This window comes from Pholcus phalangioides, unplaced genomic scaffold, assembly GCF_987345545.1.
Source record: "Pholcus phalangioides strain wild (caught in Gottingen) unplaced genomic scaffold, Ppha-v1.0 ptg000039l_1, whole genome shotgun sequence".
NCBI classification, from domain to species: domain Eukaryota; kingdom Metazoa; phylum Arthropoda; class Arachnida; order Araneae; family Pholcidae; genus Pholcus; species Pholcus phalangioides.
Window position 1 is genome coordinate 13,191,360 of NW_028301625.1, and position 20,322 is coordinate 13,211,681.

Consider the following 20,322-nt stretch of genomic DNA (forward strand, 5'->3'; position numbering starts at 1 on the left):
CTTTAACAATCTTTATTTGCGTGACGATAATGACAGCCAATTTTGCATACTCTTTTCACACAAATGCTTTCCATACGTTTCGGTCTGGCGAATTCTTTTGAAGAAACTGGTGTTCTACATATTCCTCACAAATATATGAATATTTTTCAAGAGGATATAAAGTATCGTCTTTACAGTAGTACATTTCTACGAGAAAATAAGTTCGATTTCGCAACGTAAAAGCAAATAAAAGAACACTGAAGTAACGTGTTTTTATGTACAATAGAGAAAAACACTTTCTTTTTCCTCTCATATATTTGCTTTCGCTTCATAATTTACAACAAAGAATAACGTGTGACCCACAAACCAGACACGTTAGAAAACCTGAGAATTGGTTTTCTTTTCCCATCCAACAATCGAAAATGTCGAATGCAGACACCAAATTTGTCACAGGGTCGGATCCCGCGCGGTCAAAAGACACGAATTTCCATTAGAGGTGCTGAAAAATATAAAACCATAATACATATATATTGTAGATAACCTGTACTCTTTGAGCATATAAAGCTATCTACAATTATTATTATGGCGGAAGACCGCTTTTAATAATAAGCGAAGTATTTTCTTTTTATAAAAAAAGGATACACGCAGTTTTAGCAATAATATGCGTCACAAAAGAGCATATTCGTGTACACAAAAATGTCCATTCCGACGCGATATCGCGTCCTTCATCAGATGTCACGATCTGATGAGCATCAATTACACTGACCACACGAAAAGGCCATCGTTTATAACAATTATCCGAAAAAAAAATTTATTCAAATCTCATGAAAATACGGTCTAGTTTAATTTCACTGACGGCTTTCACTGCGTGTTTCATACAAAAAACGATTTTATTTCATGGGGGGAAAAATAAAACTGTATAAAGAAAATATTTGAGAGGAATATTTATATAATATAAACATATTTCTTACAACGCAATTTGTAAATTATGAAAATTACCTTCATTCCCAATTCCAGTAAAAATTATGAATCAAAATAAGCTTAGTTAAAAAAATAGTAAATTGGAAAAAAAAAGGAAATTGGGGAAGCTAACACTCACTGGAAAATACGGCAATGTCCCATATATAGGGTAATACCACAAACATGATATTTTCTTTCAAGACAAACATTGTCTAAATGGGATGAGCTGTTAATTTTACGATTCTTTTTGGGGGGAAAAGCCATAAAAACAGAAGCAAAAGTGATGAAGATGTGTCGTTATATCCGAGGTCGTTGCGTTTTCATTGACGTTATAAGCAAAGTTTATTAACATTATTCTTTATGAGAATCAGTTCGGACAGCCAATTATTAACGTTATAGCCGAGGGCTCGTTACAACCGAGTTTGACTGCAGGTATTTCTTTGAAAACAAGTGGAATTCGCCTTTCTTCTATATATGAGACACAGTGGACTAATGCACCTTCAATTACCGGGCCCTGACATAATTCATACCGAGCCGCGAGTGATCAGCCGTTTCATTTCTCCTCATTCATTTTCCATTGGTCTTGTGTTTGACCGGGCCTTCAATTCACAAAATTGAATGAAACCGGGCCGCGGTCTTGCAAAGGTTGAAAACCACTGCATTAGTCAGTCACGACTGGTTACTTAAATAACATATTTGAGAGAATTCAAAAAATTGAGCATTAATTTAGCATGTTTTTCTTTGTAATTAATGCAAATTTCCAATTAATAGAACTTTTCAATATAAAAATTAATTTAATAAAAAATTGGTAATTTTTTTAATTTTAACTATTTTTTTTAATTATTTCTGTTCACGGTCATCAAAAAAAAAATTAAGATTTAAAATCGAGACAAAATTTCTTAAAATTTAATTTTTTAAAAGTTATAAAAAATCAAATTTTTCTTTTGTAAGCAAATTTTAAAAAATACCATGGCGCTCATTGAACTTTTTGAGAGAGAGATTCCCAAAAATTTTCATTTCATACAAAAATTTGCATGAAAATTACTTGGAAATTTTTTTTTTAAGCAAAGCGTCGCGCAAACGCAACAGTAGTCAGAAAAAATGGGTTAATACTGTATATAATCCCTTAAAACTTTTCTCCTCTGAATATTTCAACGCGTGCAAGTTAAAGGGTTAAATTTCCACAAAAATAAGCATTAAAGATATGTGAAATATTCTATCAGCATAGGATAGCAAAAATATGTGAACCAAATTCCAAATAAACCAATGGTTAAATAATATTTTTTTTAATGGCATTTCTAATAGAACATAGTTTTTCACCACGACAAAAAGGTAGGAGACTCCATTAAAAGCCATAAATTTTCGGATTTGCTAAGGTTTATAGAATCAGTGATTGCGTCACTGATTCAACAGGTTTTTGCCAATACTTGCGATGATATCATCGTTTTTCGGTTACGTTATCGAATTACACCTTCTTAAAGAAAATTCCACCTCGTTGAAGACGAAACCCGTTCAATTAGCCACTTGCGATTCAAAAGACGTTTCCGGTGACTCACAACATGGATGCAATTAGAGCAGCTCCGCGCAACTTTCACCATCACGTTCTACAACTAACACACAAACCCGGCACGTATTTTACTCGTTTTATTTTAATGAGCACGTCCATCACCGAACAGAATCTGGACAATCACGTAAAGTTAGTTACCTTGTCGAATCGGCAACAAATAATAGGTCTCTCTCTCTCAGCAATCGAGTAGCTCAATGAATGATCAAATAACGAACGCGAGAGACGTTTATCGGTTTCGTTTTAGATCTCATTCAATAGGTCTCGAGATAACCTGGTAATAAATGATGGTGACGAAGACAAGCAACGTATCCGCCTTTCTTAAACACGTGAACGTAACTAGAGGATTCTATTCATTCCTGGTACCCTCGAATCCCACTTTGTACTTTTTTCTAAATGGCATGTTTGATTAACCTAGGTTGCCTCCATTCAACACAGTCAGAGATGGATTTATGGTTTTGCCGCATGTGGGCCATACAAATTTGACCGCCCTTCTGTCTTTCTTGGCTAATTTTCTTGACCATTCATTCCTCAAATATGCCGCATCTCCGAACTTGCCAACCTGGGAACACTGGCGCTCCAACGTAAATACGCCTTTGTCTCAGTCATTTTTTTGGTCACTCACGTGCTTGCACACTTTCTAGGTCACTCGCTGACCTATTCCCTCGCTTTCTAAATCACTCTTATGGTCATTGAACTGCTTGCGCATTGTCTAGATCACTTTTCAGTCACTGACTGACCTGGTCCCTGCTCTTTAGGTCCCTCTTGTCATTCCCATTCTTGTACACTGTTTTGGTCATTCATATTCTTGCACATTCTTTCAGTCGATCACCGATCTACTCCTGTCTAGGTCACTCTTTTGGTTATTCAAATGCTTGCACACTTTGTTCCTGTTTTCTAGTTCACTCGTCATTCCCCTACTCGCACTGTTTAGGTCAGCCATATACTTGCACACTCTTACGGTCGCTCACCGACCTTGTTCCTCTCTCTCTTATGATCATTCACATGCTTGCACTATAAGTCACACTTTTGTTCGTTTACTGGCTTAGTCCCCCGCTCTCTGGGCACCAGCAAGTTTGTGGTTTTGCCGGCCATCTCCCATTCTACTTCAATTTTCTTTTTTTTGACCACTAATTCCTCAAATATTTTGCCACTTCGGACTATATAGCCTGCTTAGCCTCCCCCCCCCCCCGTAAATACGTATCTGTCAACAGTGTTTTAGATTTTTTTTCCAGCGGCTCAAAACGACGAAATCATTCTCAAAAAATCTAAGAATTGCTTCTATCGTGCGTTTCCGCTTGAATGTTCGCTAATGTAACCAAGTAACCCGGTGGACTTGGTGTATAGTTATAGTCATCATTCTGGATTAACGCTTCGACAATACGGAAGAATATCTCAAAAGCTATATTTTCTAACAACGGTCCTATAACCATATATTTTCGAAAATTGCTCACGTTTGCGTCAAATTTCGCCCCTAACAAACAAAAAAATCTCTATCTTGGCAGAAAAAGCCCTTGGCATAAAGAGATTTCGGATTTCACGCACCAATTATCAGAAGGCATCTTATATAAGTATGCGTTTTTCTGTTCTGGTTTCTTTTTTTTGCAGTGATTTTTAACATGTGAGATATCTACAAAATCTACCGAAAAATCATGCAAATCACTCATAGCGGTGGATATCATAATCCCTTACGAATTTTCGGACTAAAGCCCTTCTCTTCCGGTTTCGGAACCGTTTTGGAAGAGTACATTCGACTAAAATTCTTAGGAATAGAAAGAATATCATGATGAAGATGAAAAATATTGAATAATTCAAACGCCGTATAATTTTGAATTATTCATTCACATTCGTCAAACACAATCCAATGTCACTTCTGTGCTTTTCTCAAGTTCGGAAACAAATACTATTATCGATCTTTTGTTGCCTTGATATTCCCGACAACGGATCAGATTTAACGCTGAGAAAATATCAAATGTGAGAAAATATAGATACAAAAAACTAGTGAGTAAGTAACGGATGAAAAGATTAAATAACATTTTCCCAAACATCCAAAAACACACTTATATTCAAATCGAATATTTGTAAGTAAATGCTTATTGATTCGCCAGTTCTTCGAAAATGTTACGCCATGTAATATTCTCATCTATAGGGTAAAAAACTCCGATTACGGCGTATATTCAAGATAGAAATGAGCTCCATAGAGGAAAAGTCATTAGCCTGGCTGTATGAGAACTTGGTAAAAGCATGTTCAAGTTCTCATGCATGTGCTTTTTCCTCATGCAACAAAGAAACGAACAATTGACCCTGCCACCCACGCGTGGAGAACGACTTCTTCGGGAAAAAGCGTGAGCTCTCTAGTCAAATGTAGCATCAAGCAACCATGCGCGTTATACACATACACGAGAGAGAGAAGCAGCAAGCACTTCGTCCGAAGCGATTTGACCAAATTCGTGACCCCCAGTGGCGTGACGTCGTCAAATTCTACACGTGAGTCAATCAAGTAGCTATGGTTACCAGTTACTAGAATCATTGTTAGTAAAAGTATATTTTGAAAGAAATGGGGCAACGCGACGCTTTTATAAACAGCACCCTTCAAGTTCATTTTGGGCAGTGGGGCACACGAAAATGTTACAGACACGCAGATGCTAACCCATCATACGGAGTCGAATGAACTATAAACGCATTAATAAACACGATTCCGACTCGAAAATGACACCGACTACCCTTTTTTTGTAGAAAGTCAATGCGAATGATATCCAAAAGTTACAACGATTCATATGAAATGCAGTGCCACCTCAACGTCATGGCCCCTCAGGTAAAATGACGTTCTTTGCCCCCGTATTTAGCTGGAAACAAAAGCTTACATATTTACTTAAATTAGCAAATCATGACACCAGATCTCATCATAAAGATCTCCCTACTGACATCATGCTCAACGCCATGCAAGTAATGATGGCCCTGATTCTATGCGGGACAAGCATTTCAACAGCATCAGGAGCCCCCACCTGGCTTGAAGTGCCTGTATATCAATTTACATATTATTATCGAAAGAAATAGCATCAGATTTCATTATCATAGGAACCCCATACGCACGCGAGGCCCCTAAGGGCGTTAAGACCTGGTTCTATGGGCAGTTCTGCTTCATTCCGAAAGTGTGTGTGTGTGTGTGTACGGTCACAATTTTCTCCCAACATATTTCAAGACTATATTAAGAAATATATGAAGTAATATTTTCAATAATATATCAGGCCTTGTAAAATCCCAGGCGTAATGTCACCATGCTGACTAAAAAATTGGTAGTGGGGTCTAAAATGTTTTATACGTGATTCTGAATTGGCGTTTGAGGATGACATAAAACATTTGGAATTTATATCAGTGTGTTTACTAGCATAGAAAGGGGTCATTAGCCATAGGCGTAAAAGTGTATCCGGCCCAAGGGCCTGCGCGAGCTATCATATCCATAATACCCTATGTAAATATTGGATTTGAGCCCCCCCCCCAAATATTTGTGAGCCCTCTCAATATTTACAATAACTAGCCTATGGTCATAAGTCCCATTCACGTTACATAAACAGTATTTGGGCAATATTTATTTAAACAAAATATGTGATTGGCTTTCATGAAATTTGTCTGTCACCTAATTTTATTCCGATTTGTCAAGCCCCGGATTTGGGTTTGTTTTTTGGAACCTTCACAAAATTCGGAATCTGAAAAAAGGTCCCTTGACAAAATACAAATTAACGAAACCATAAATTTGGCATATCATTTCTTTTGTGATAAATTAACTATACATCGTTTCGCTTTCCAGAAAAACTTACTTTTCACAAAATTAATAACCAACTTAATAAAAACAAGACCTTACAAAAAGTCTAAACAGACCCCTTGATATTAAAAAGCTTCATTTATGCATATCATCTTAATTTTTCTTACAGTACTTTGTAGCCCTCCCTAGCACCTACCATGGATCCTCTTCAACTATATCTGCACCCGTGCCCTCCCCCCCTTTTGGAATATCGCAGGAATGCTTGGAATTAAGAAACACCTGTGTAAATTATCTTCACTTACATAAATTCTCGTAAATGCTAAAGTTTCACGCTTCAGATACGGAAAACATGACAACACACGTAAAAACGTAAAACTCAAAATTCCGCCCGACTGAACAGCAACCAAGAACTATTCTGTAATCGCAAGACTTTAAGGTATCAACCGTTTCTTTTTTACGTAATATTGTCGGATCGCGGAATCCATCAGACCAATAACTCTAAACACAGTATCAAGGCAAATGGACTGTGAAAACGACAGAACAGAATTCACAAAGTTATTCTCTTCTTAATGATAGACAACCGGGAGGCGCGATTTGCTAGATGAAAAAAAGAAATTCTATTACTTTTTTGCCATTTCTTTAGATATTTTTCAGAGTTTCATTATGCATCATCATCACAATACTGCAACATTTTAAAAGTCCCATCACGAACCTCGCAAAATTTTAAAAAAGAAAGTAAGACTGAACCAAGAATTTACAATCCAGAAGCCTTTTTGGCACTCTTTCACATGCTAATGGATCCTAAAGCTAGTCCTTGTATGAACCGGTTTCCTTAAACTCTAAAAACACTTCATTGTTTTTAAAAGAGGTTATTGTTTAGACATAATTTTTTTTCCTATAGTGTTCCGCTTCTATTATGTCTCTGCACGGTACGGACTTTTATGAATGTATCATTAAGTTAGTGTCTTTTCAAATCTTTCGGAAGTTTACGTCTAATAAGATACAGACACCAAAGGGCTCTACAAATAATACCGATAATTTATATTCTTTTAAAGAAAGACTATTACAGCATTTCTCAACCTTTCTAAATCCCAAGGACTAATAAAATCTCTAAAACAATTCGACGGATACATACATAACTTACAACACGTCTAATGCGAAAAATACGGGACATTGTTGTACGTAGGAGAATTATTAAGTCAGTCACAAAAGGTAATTAAAAAATAAATTACAGTGATAATCATTTCAAAACTATATTTCCTCTCAACATAATCTCCACCAATATTTATGAACTTATCCCATCGCTTTATCAGTGCCCCAATACCAGCTGCATAAAATCCTTTGGGTTGATGTTTCAGCCACATTAGGGCTTGATCCTGAACCTCTTTATCATCTGCATCAATAAGTGTTTGCCTCCAAGATGGTTTTTTAGTGGACTAAACAGATGAAAATCGCTTGGGGCTAAATCAATGCTGTAAGGTGTGGATGTTGAAGAAATTTCCAACCAAATTTTTGAATTGTCTTCTGTGATAGGCGAGCTGTATGTCGATCAGCCCGAATCAATTCCTCCACCTGCTGCACTGTCTGTTCTGCCTGAAGCAAAATGGGACGCCCACTTCGATCATTGTCACGAATTTTTGAGGCCTTGAGAAAATTTCTCGACCCACTTGTGCATTGCTTTCCGCAATAAACAACTTCTCTCCATGAACAGGAAAAAAAAATTTGTGAAAATTTTTTGCGTCAAGTCCTTTTGCCCACAAAAATCCGACAACAGCATGTTGCTCCTTTATCGTACACCATCGCCATTTCGAAACTGAATTACACACACGTGCGAATGCTACGAGTTGATATGACATGAATATCATAAAGCTGGATATATATATATAATGCTGTCACCTATATTAACATTGTTTGAAAAAGTAGTGTTTTTCACTCTACTTCAAGATATCATATCAATTTGCAACTTAATTAATGACTCATCCTCGTATTTTTGTACGTTACGACTTTTTATACAATTGTCCCTTTTTTTCCAAATTTTTTAACTAAAATCGTGAATGAATACCTTGTAAATCCTATTATAATAATTATGATTACAAATATAATTTCACGTTTTTGTCACATTGAACGCTTTTTCCGGGAATTACAAAATTCACTGCCAGTTCCAATAACCCTTCATTTTTGTGCTCACTTGAAATTTTCAACCATTTCAGAAACAATTGCAGGGTTCCTAGGAAAATCTGTTTGATTATTTCCCCGACCAAAACTCAACAAGAATGGAATGCACTGTAATTCAAAAATCTTAATTTTCAAATTTCGAATTTTTGTTTTTCCGCGTTCGTTTTTTCCCTTCACAGAAGTTTTCCCAGACTTTTATCAAATACTTGCATATTTCCCTGACTTTTCCCAAATATTTAAAATTTTCCCCTGATCATTTTTCATTTCCTTGACTTTCCGTGATTTTCTTTGACTTCACAGGCCGCTGCGAACCCTAAATTGATTTTTTCGACTTTTGGCGACATTATTTATCACAATTGACAATGTTCCGTATTTCAGAACCCAATATCCCGTATTTTTCTGAATAAAATATGGTCCCCACGTAATGATGGACGTTTTTTCCATGAATTAAATTCATGTTTATTGCGATTTACCTAATCCCTTATTTCCCTATTCTTCGGCAAAATAAGCAGTAATTAGCAAATTTGTCGTTACTTGTTATTTCTTACGGAATTTTTTGGCTACAATTAGCGATATATTTTTTTCGATATAGCTATATCTCGTTCTGCAATTTACTACATTTTCCTGAAGATATGATTACCCTGAGTGTGAAGGTCTAATTTTTGCACCGATTACTAATATTAAATTACAACGACTGAATAATTTTTCGTTCAATTAGAAAAGAGCCGCCCTTAGGGGTTTGCGACAGGTGCGGTCGCACTGTACCCGCGTTTTGGGAAACTGCACTTATGGTAAAATTTCTTTCAAAATTCAGAATTTTCATCACAATTCTGGAATTCTGAATTTTAATAAGTTCTGGAATTGTTTCTTTTATTTACTCTTACTTTTCATGGGTGCTGGAATTATCTGTCAATTATTTTTCAAATTTTTCGTTCATCGATTCTGAATTTTTTTATTAGTTTTAAGACAATTTCTTTCATCACTTCTTAATTTTAAGTGGTGTTCGAATTATTTCTACCATCAATTTCAAATTTTCTTCATTTTGAAATTTTCATTAATTTTTTTTTTTTTGTTAACTCGCATTTAATTTTGTCTATATTTTTTTGTATGGATGCTTTCAGCACCTGTATATTTTGTAAAAATGTATGAATTTTTGGATGACGATTTCCCGGTCCCACGGAATATACAAAAAGTGGGGTACCCGAAATTATTAAGACGCCTCTGGCCCCCCGCTATTATTTTCGCACCGGGACCAGCGTCTTGTAAGGGCGGCCCTGAGTTAGAATTAAAATTGTCCAACACTGCTCTTATTTTGAGGTAATACTTTTTTTTTTTACCCTTCCAAATATACGCATTCAAGCATTAAACTCAGAACTTCTCGAAAACAAAATTATATCGAGATGGGCCTGTCGTTATTCGATACGGTTCTTTGGGGCTGGGTCACACATCTTGAAATTTTTTAACTGTAAGACGGTCGATAGATGTTTATTCTCTGAGCACAAAAATTGACCGTATGCGTAATAGGTGAACTCGTCTGAATACTGGCCATTAGTTCCACCGTCAGAGCGCGCGCGCGCGCACACACACACACGCGGAGCTTCCAAAAAAGAAATGGTGATGGTTTTTAGCCAGTAGCGTATAATTTCTATTTCTCCACCGGTTTTTTATTTTTTATTTTGTGGATGTTTCCGGCGTGTCAAAGAGCCAGTGGTCCTTCCTTCCTTTCACGCTTCTTGCCAATGAGCATGGCCATCGCCATTTTTGGGAGGTCAGTACCCGTCACAGTCCGGTGCTGCTGTCACGACCACATTTACACACGGAGGGTATTTATTCCATGAAATCCGAAAAAGATCAAGAGGCTAATACTTTCCATCCACTGCGTTTCCGATATTTTCACGCGCACGTCCGACGAATATTCAACTCGCGAGCATTACCTTCGAATTACTTTGCATACCGCTAGTCAACACCCAGGGCCTGTTTCTCATATGTTCGGGCCCTGGGTAAGCACAACTTTTCGGGGGCCCTTTATGACAGAGGTGTAAGCAGGAGTAGAGAGACAGGGAGTGCCTATTCTCCCCATGACGACAGAAAATTAAAATATCGAACGATGCCAATTTTGGCACCGAATGGGCCTCTAAAATTGGTGGTCACTGGACACCTACACCACCATCTACAGTAGAAGACCTTCGTGCTCGTGACGTCACTGAAGAAGCCATTTCACCTGTAGCCATTGGATATAGCAGGCCGACGCATGCGATATATTTACCTTTTTTTTGACAGTATATCCAATGAATACAGGTGAAATGGACTTCAGTGACGTCACGCACTTCGCGTGGAGCCCTTCTGCTATAGATGGTGTTGGCACGTACCCTATTTGCTCTAGCTAGAAACGGCCCGGTCAACACCTGTTCAATTCTAACTAAATGAAAAATTATTCGATCGTTGTTATTGATATCAGCAATATCCTTATGGGTTCAAATTAAAAATTATATCTTTATATACTCAGGGTGACCATATCTCATCGAGGAAAATGCAGTAAAATTCCGATACTAAACATGGAGTATCACTAATTGTAGGCGACAAATTTGCTAATTTACAAAATTTCTGAAGAGCGGGGAATTAAAAGACTGAAGAAATTAAAGTAGAACAAAAATTTATTCCACGGAAAAAGTATTCATCATGACTAGGGGATCATATTTCATTGAGATAAAAACACGAGAAACTTTGATCTACTACTAAACCGCACATGCAAAGAAACTTTGATCTTAAATTCGGCAAAATACGAGACGTCGCCAAATGTCACCAAAAACGTTGCTGTGAGTCGACAAAATCACCATTTGTTTCTGAAATGGCTGAAAATTGTCAATGTCCAAATCTGAAACGGCTGGAAATTACGAAAAAGGCGATATGACGGGTTAACGGAACTCTCAGTGAATTGAAATGCAGTTCACCGAAAAAACGTTGAACATGACAAATATTTGAGATAAATATTTATAGCCCTAACTACCATGATGTAATTTGTAAGTTATAAAAGCTATTCACAATTTTAGTAAAGATTAGTGTTACAAATAACCTTTTTTGAAAGAAAAGGGAGGATTGCATAAAAAAAAAGCCGGAGTGAACAAAAATACAGGAATTTACCGTAAAATACGGGGCACCGTTACTAATCATGCTGTAAGTTGGTAGTTCTTGGGTTCAGAAAGATTGAGACTGACCTATTCAGTTTAACAATACGAAAATTTTATTTTTAAAAATGGAGTTAAAACAGTATAAAAACTTTTTTTCTTACTTTGTTTGTAGGACGGCATTCTCTTGTTTGACTTTGGTGTATCTTTCATCCGTATTAGCCTGATGGTCACTCAGGGTGGCCACTTGGTGTTGAAGCTCTTCCACCTGAAAATAGAATGGCAAAGATTGAAATGGATCATCAGTGAAGCAATGAGGCAAACCATCAAATATAAAAGCTCTCGGATATGAAATAACTAAGTAAATATCATGTGTCAGATATATTGATAAATCTATGAATAAATCCAACCTCAAAAAAATCTTAAAACTTTGCTTTGGTCTGAAGAAAATTTTTTTTCATATTTAGTGAGAGAGAGTTAGTTAGCGTTGTTCCAAAAATAACCAGACCCAGTGAACCAAAGTTCCGGAGTCGTAAGAAATGGCGAAGACACCAAAATAAAAAGGGGTTAAAAATGGATTGTTCTTGTTTTTTGGCGTTTTCAGACCAAAAATAAATTCCGTTTTCCCCACGAGATAATCAACAGTACTTACGCTATCAGAAAAAAAAAACCACGCTTCACACGTTAATTTTACACAAGTCTTATGAGGTATTGTCTTTTAAAAAAGGGAATATCAAAAAGCCATTATGCAAAGATTGACAATAAGACGGAACCATAAAAAGATTCAGTGACATATATTCGTGTTAAAAACAATCTTTCGGTGTTTATGACAGTCAAACGCGCTGCTATCTATGCAACCGTAGATAGTATAATAACACCCAAAAATAACTTTTTCTTCGTCTGTTACTGACTTTGGGTGCTTTGGTGATATTATAAATTGATTGTGTGTGTTGATGTTTTCAAACATTACAATGCCACCAGAACTAACACAAACGATAAAAACTAGTCACGCAGAAAGGTACTGCTATCTTCAATTAGCACGTTTAAGCTGTCACTAACGTCAAAAAGCTTGATTTTGGACACGTGCCACTCGAGAAAATAATAAATAAGAAAACGGGTCGAGAGAGACTGTTATACACATAAAAAAAAAAAAAAACCAGTAGTGATTAAAGTGCAATTGATATTCTTGGCGTTAACTCGTTCCTTTTTTTTCCACTTTCTACCTCTGTTCACGACTCTCACCCAGGGCCCGTTGAATTCACAGACATCAACAGGTTAAAAAAACACAACTAAAAGTGAGCGATCCATGGACTTAGATCATCATTAGAGATACGTAAATCTCACATTTTATTGTATTTAAAATCTGCATGCCATCAACAGAAGTCTCTTGGTTGACTCCCGGTCTTTCAAAAAAAAATATTTCGGGGAAACTTCACAATAATAAATTTGGGTTCTCAAAAATGATTTACATGTTATCGCGGCTTCAGATGGACTGGAGCCTTAACTATATTGATTTGTTGATTGAGTGCCAAGTGTAAAATAAAATCATTTATAAGCTTTGTTTATCTGCTGTTGTCTTCAACATAATATTGTTTAAGAGAAGATTTCGAATTAACCGACTGCGCAAGACGGGCGCGAATGGATAATTTGATCCTTCCAAATTATCTTAGCAAAATTGCACCCTATTTTCACTTTAAAAAGTGTCAATTATCAATATTTCACGAAAAAGTAGTAAAAATCAAATTCTAGCTTCATCTCATCTATTTTGTAAATACGGTAGTCTCGATAAGCCAAGAAGACCGAGACCAGACCACCTCGTATTAATGGAAACTCGAATTATCCGAAAAGTAATAGAAAACAATTTTTTTTGGGGGGTACCTGCACTCACCTGTTTTGTCCTTAATTCATCACACAATTGCCGAAAACCATGGCTGGCGCAGTTTGACCTAATTGGTCCTTGAACCAAAAAATATATATATATATACAATCCAAAAACCATGGCTTCTTTATAAGTGAGACTGACAGGGGTTCAAAGCCCAAAAATATGAATGTTTTTTTTTTCTTTATGAAAAATATAAATTTCTTATTGTAAAAGGGATCCTGTGGAAAAAAAGAGCCCTAGACTGAAATTACTAATATTTTGTAAGAAAAAGGAAACAAAAGGAAACTCATAATTGATGGGAAACAGAAAGGCTTTGAAAAAGGAATTTCGAATAATCCGAGCAACTCGGAACCTCGAAATTTCGAGACTCTACTGTAAAAAAAAAAATTACGTATCCCTGACCATCATTTTTGGATCACTTCCTATATCGATTTCGTAGTAGATTTATAAGTAGAAAAATACAAAGGTTGATTTTAAGACCCACGAGTAGGAACCCAGTTAGCTTTTTCCTTCTAGAAAGAAGTCCATCATAATTTTCCATAAGATACGTATTCATAAATGAACCGAATCATTCCTCCACGTGGTGATTTGACCCAAACTAGGGAAAAATCATATATTGCGACCCTACGTGTGGTCATGGTTAACGAACATAATCGAATGCGTTCGTTTCGTTAGTGGTTAATCAAACTATGGATGACCGTGAAGACCCATTTTTCGTCTACGGATAGTGGATGAGAATAGGCAAAAAAAAGGCCAAAAAAAAAAAAAATCACACGAAAAACGGTAGTAGCGGCGTGGGAAAGTCACGCTTTACTGCGATTCTTGTCTTCAAGGGTAAATACTGTAGTAGTACTAATAGTAAACTGGGGTTGGTTTGTTATAGTACAAGGCACACACTTAGTTGGGGGGTTTGGTCGAATGATCAGCAGGTGATGACGGCAGTAGCAGGTTGGAGGGAAAAGGTCACATATATTCCAATACAACCAAACGTTTCAAGTAAAAGAGATCTTCCAGGGGAAGAATAAGATGCTCGTCTCAGAAGAGGAAATGGGGAGCCCGGCTCTGCCAATTGATATACCAAGATTTTATTTTCAAAAATCCAACGCCTGGCAGAACCACCGGAAGCCCAGTAATAATATAGCAAGCTACCGAAAGGAAACAAAGCATTAACAGATGAATTCGGTATCATATCCAATTCTCACGACACTAGAATACTCTCGAAACAGGTGTTGTTCGAGAAGTCAAGATGAAAAAAAATATCATCGGAAGTCACGTGTAACCTATTTGCATCAGATATGTATTAAATTTTTGGAAACCGAAAGTGATTTGTACAAAAAAGTTTTAGAAAAGTAAATGGTCCATTTACAAAATGAATGTGAAGAAAATTTAGCGTTGAACAGAACAATGAATCGATCGATTAATCGAATATTTTGCGTCACTACAGTAGGCCTATATCATTTTAATTGATGCTGTAAAAAATATGTTTTGTTAATTTCACGCATCTATTCGAAACACATGAACAGGAATAGATTAAGAAAGGCTGCCCGCTCTAAGTAATTTAATACGCTGAACATATTTGTCAAATCCTGGGATGTCTTCACTTGAACCAAGTCGTCTTTTTTTGGAAAATCCCTCGATTTAGGGTAAGATTTTGATTTCGAAACTACTTTCGATCAATGTTTATACTGTTGCTTGTTTTCGTAAAAACCAAATTCAATTTTAAAATGAAATAAGTCATAGTTTTCGTTGAATCAAATTGTATTTTCCCATGCCAAAAAAATTAATCAAAATATTGATTCAAATATTTTTAAATACGGTCATTTATCCAAGGGCGCGGTAGCCCAGATGGATAAGATACTCCCCTAAAGTACCAAAGGATGTTTAGAGGTGTCGCGAGTTCGAAACCCGGTTCATCCTTGCCAAAAACGTTTCTGACGCGGGCACAACAAAAACGGCGACACTACCACAGAAAAAGATTACTACAGCAGGGAGTTCCACATCGAGGGGTTAGTGCACCAACCTCAAGTGAGCATAAAAAAAAGGCTGCCGTTTGAAATCGGCAATATGTCTCTAATTAGCCCTAGTGCGCAGAAATTGGCCGTGATGCGACAAAAATTGGCCGTGATGCGACAAAAATGATCAAATGATTTATCTAAAGTTTTATATCTAAGAATGTAATTTAAGACATCCAATCAGCTTCATCAGACACATATCAAGTTAAATTACAAACTCTTTGATTAAATTCTAATCGGTCTGATCGAGTCAATTAACTCAACTAAAATTTTTAATCGCGTTTAACAATTGATCGATTAGCCGGCCCGATTAATCGCTCAATCAGAGACACTAGTGATAAATGATTAAAATTCATGAGCTGCCCGGATGTCACGCGGGGTCAAATGACCAGATCGAATGAAAAAAACCGGTGCGAATCAGTAGTACCAGGCGTAACCCCGTAACCAGCTCTTGACCCATCCCGTATCAAATGACCTCGCAACCCAAAAGTGGAATACACCTTCTCAAATTAATTACTTTTTTTCGAGAGAGAAAGTTGAAGTATCACTTTCATTCAGCCCACATTCAGCCCCATTCAGATAATTCACATTATCAGCCACCTCGTTGGGCATTTTGCCTGTTGTGGCGTTGTATTTGTATTTGTATTTGCGAGAAATTACGCTTTCTAGTACGTTCTCTGAACGTCTAGTAGTTCATCCTTTGATGATTTTATACACCACAAAACAGAAAAAAATATCTTTATTTTTGACCAGTTTTGCGAGTAAGTTATCCATTAAAAAAGCCATACCCGTTCACTATAACCTTAATGATAACAGTTTGAGAGACAATGTGCATTAGGTCTAAATCACTTTCTGGTGCAATCTCTCACTTCCTAGACTTTTATTTCGTCAATACTTTGACTTAATTCAGATACCTGTTATTTTCCCATAATAAGTGAAATTTACTTGAAGCTGTCAAAAGAAAAGAAGAACTCACAGAAAGAAGATAAGTAAGATTCAACACAGCCTATTGTTACAAATGAAATCTCTCAATCTGACAAGACTCTACGAACCATGGAGCGAAGGAAAGTCGTCATATTTAGGCCATAACAGTGAGACGTAATTTGCCGTATAATTGCTTAAAAATTCAGTAAAATGCTAGCTATGACTTCAGACTAAGAATGCTCCATTTATTCTGTTTTTGGAACCTTTATCAGTCAACACGATTTTTGTGCGAGAAAACGTGTGTCTACAAAAAAAAACTCGCTAATTGCAACCATGCGAATCACTCGCGGCAAAAAACGCAATTATTATAAAGTTACAGAAAAAACGCAATCCTGTTTTGCAGTCGGGCATGAAAAATTTCATTTTGTGATAGAGAAAGCCGATGTGAAGTTTTTTGAATTGAACGCAACACCAGAAAAATAAGCAAAAAACTGTTTCAATTGTCATCTTTTTTGCCGAATTTAAATATAGAATAATCAAAAATATGAAAACTTTTGAAGTTTTCACGAGATGAAGTCACGACAATCTACAGCAAATCCGTATTCGTTCTTCGAAAGAGATTATTCACAGTGAATTGAACTATGACTGGCTCTCCGAGATACGATCGAACTCGCATTTTATGCCACGTGCATTCTATCTACTTTTACGGGTTGTTATTAGTTCAATATACTAATCTTTGAGATTCAAATCCATTCAATGATTTGAAATATTTCTTTCACCTATCACGTATGGCTTTTTGACATATTGCAGATCGATTAGCGAGTTGGATTCAATCTTGTTTTGCTATTCGGCCCAGATCAAAATTATGACCGATTAGACTTGAAGATGCCTGAAGGAAAGATGAACATGGAATAGAATCAATAGCAGAACCTTACTTTCTGATTGAGGTCGATGACATCATTCTCCAGTGACATAGGCCCATTTGGAAACAGCTCGTCAGAGCTCTCCGAATTCCTTCTACTGCCATTGCGACTGCTACTCCGAAGCAATTGGCTAAAATTTGAAAAAAAATAACAATCAAGACAACACGAGATTTCTATTGATAATATCATTAGAACAATTTCTTTCTCGTAAGTTATAAAAATAGTTATTATGTCAGCTTACCTGGAAATTGCAGCACTTGATAGTTGACGTTTAGAGCTGGAAAATAATAGAAATACGCTCAAAGAAAATAGAATTCTACAGGTAATGCAGGGCTTGACAAATCGCAAAAAAAAGCTAGGAGTAACCACAATTTTTTAAGAGCCAAAAATTTTACCCGAGAAATAAAAGGTCTAAAATAATGTTTCTTTTAACTTTCCCAGGGCATGGTGACCTTCTTTCATGTTGGCCGATATGCTGATATCAATTCCAAACATTTTGTGCAGTTCTCAGACTCCAATTCAGTAACTACACAAAAAGCATTTTAGACGCTAATACCAATTTTTTAGTCACCATGGTGGCCTGGGATTTGTCAAGCCCTAAGGTAATGTCATAAAATAACTATAGAAGAACTAACTATAGCGAGATAGAAGTTCGTACGCAGACAACTTTTGCAATTTATAAGACAAAATATAATGCTTTGAAGATATACCATCTTCAGGAATCGACACCATAAGCAAGCACGGGTGATCCCCGTTTGATGCACTGCAACGATGTGAAATCATCTGGAACTCGTGTCTTAGCCGAGCATAAACGAAACACACAAAACAACACAGCATGCACAAAAATCTTGAAAAATCCATCTTACCCAGTTCGTTGGAACATCCTGGAGCTACGGCGCCTCCTGTTATTACCACCACCACTGTTACTGCCTGCACTGCTGTTACTCCTTAGGCTGCTGCAACGACGCAACACACGACAACAAAGCTCAGCGGACAAATCACACAAAACGGCACGTAAAGGTATTGCAATTTATATTATTATTTCAGGATTTTTTATTTTTAAAGCAATCAGCCTATTAGTCACAAAGTCTGATATAGCACGAAACGATCGTTTAATACACATGGGAGAACACTTGACAAACATACATATACGCAGTAAATACTACATCATACGATGAAAGCATGCAGAAAAGAATCGCATGATAAAGAGAGGAAACTCACAATTATATCTTTTTATTAGTTTTTTAAACATGTGGGGATATCATAATGTTGCAATCATGGCACTGGATATCATTGCAAGTATTATCCCGAGAATATTTAGATGGACCAATGAAATTGAACAAAAATGTAACTTACTTGTTGAGATCAGTAGGTTTGGCCAAGTGACCTACACAGACATAGCTCTCTTCACCATCGCTTGGACTGTAACAAAAAGACAATTTTTAAAGAAAATTAATATTTAAATAGCCTATATCCTAAATAGAAAGAGCCTGAAATACTTCAAATTTAAGCTCAAATCATAATAAAATTAAGATATGGAGCACACACACACAAACAATTATTTCTTAGCGGGCAATTTTCCAAAACTTCGTCTGAAGAATTGCATCTTCAAGTGATCCAAATCAGTAGTAATCAAATACAAATACAACGCCACAACAGACAAAATGCCCAACGAGGTGGCTAATAAAAAGATGCCCATAAAAATATGGTTGTCATATATTTCAAAAATACAGCAACCCAATTAAAAATGCAATTAACACAAATTATAAACAATATATACACAATATACTTCTTAAAAAGACGAAAGATCAACCTGTGTGGGTGCCATATGTCTCCCCTTGTGGTCCTAGGATATGCCGGGGGGTCACGGGTGAAAATCAAGTGAAAGGGGGAAGCCACGACAGGTGGCTAAGGGGACCACAGAGATTTGTGAAAAAAGAAATTGACTAAAGGAATCTAGTTCTTAAGGGGTCATTCAAGTATTACGTCAGCATCGGGGGAGGAAGGGGGTTTCTGATTTGCTGAGGGGTTTGAAGGTTGCTTACGTCATCAACAACCTTTTTTTGAAAGATATGAAATATTCTAAGCTGCTGACGAAATTTTGCTGATTGAAAGGGGGGGAAGGTCAAAAATGGTTAAAAATTTGCTGACGTAATACTTGAATGGCCCCTAAATGGAATATGTTAGAGAAAAATGTGACTACTACTTTCTACTACCTGGCGCAGGGGTGTGTAGAAATACTTCATTTATAAAATTTCTGTTTATTATAAATTTAGTTTTGGATGAATTCAATAAGTAGAAGATTCTTGCTCCTTAATGAGGGTGGGGAGGGCCTGGATAAGACAAGGGGCCACGAGAAAAAAAATATTATGGTCCAAAGGGGGCAACGGGCTAAAAAAGTAAATGAATACTGATCTAAATAATGAGTATCGTGTTTCTAGCTTGTCGCAGCATGTAGAAATTTATGGCATTTTAGAAAACATAATTCGTGTTATACAAATGTCGCTATATTTATTTTATAATCTCCATCTCACACTGGCTATATTATCGAAAAAAATCATGCATTAAAAACAAACGAAATAAATCATGTCGTGAACGAAAAGCCTTGATGCAAATTATCTGCACGATCGATTATAAACATAAGTTTTCCAAAAAGAAAAAAAAAAACCGACTTCATATATAGTTTCTGTATCAGTAAAATGGACTCGACCCCGGCTGATTTAATGAACTTCGCTCTTCTCATTGTATTAGAGATGATTATCTTAAACGCGAAGCTCTTATGTCATTGAGTATGTATTGCGATCATCGTTCCGGCGGTTTCTTGTCTTACAAAAATAGATTGTGCAAATAATCGTCTACCAACTGGGTAACAACACCTCGGTCACGCACGCATAGTTAAACAGCGCCGAAGCAAGAGCCTACTGTTTTGTAAAAGCCGAATGCACGGAAGCAGCGAAGGTCGGCATTTTATTGAACGTGGACCGAACCTGCATCTTCAATGGCAAAAGAGAATTC

General features: G+C 36.6%; 1 protein-coding gene across 3 annotated transcripts in view; it reads right to left on the minus strand.

Moving 5' to 3' along the window:
- Nucleotides 1-20,322, minus strand: part of LOC149065602 (rab11 family-interacting protein 4A-like) — a 96,180-nt gene that overhangs the window by 26,393 nt on the left and 49,465 nt on the right. For 2 of the 3 annotated variants that reach the window (XM_089253461.1, XM_089253464.1), the window contains 5 exons: nt 18,664-18,729; nt 18,174-18,263; nt 17,549-17,584; nt 17,320-17,437; nt 11,731-11,834 (listed from right to left, as the gene is read on the minus strand). In XM_089253461.1, the coding sequence (XP_089109587.1) occupies nt 11,731-11,834; nt 17,320-17,437; nt 17,549-17,584; nt 18,174-18,263; nt 18,664-18,729 (414 nt within the window). The remainder of the gene's footprint in view (nt 1-11,730; nt 11,835-17,319; nt 17,438-17,548; nt 17,585-18,173; nt 18,264-18,663; nt 18,730-20,322) is intronic. The other variant, XM_089253462.1, reaches the window with a different exon arrangement.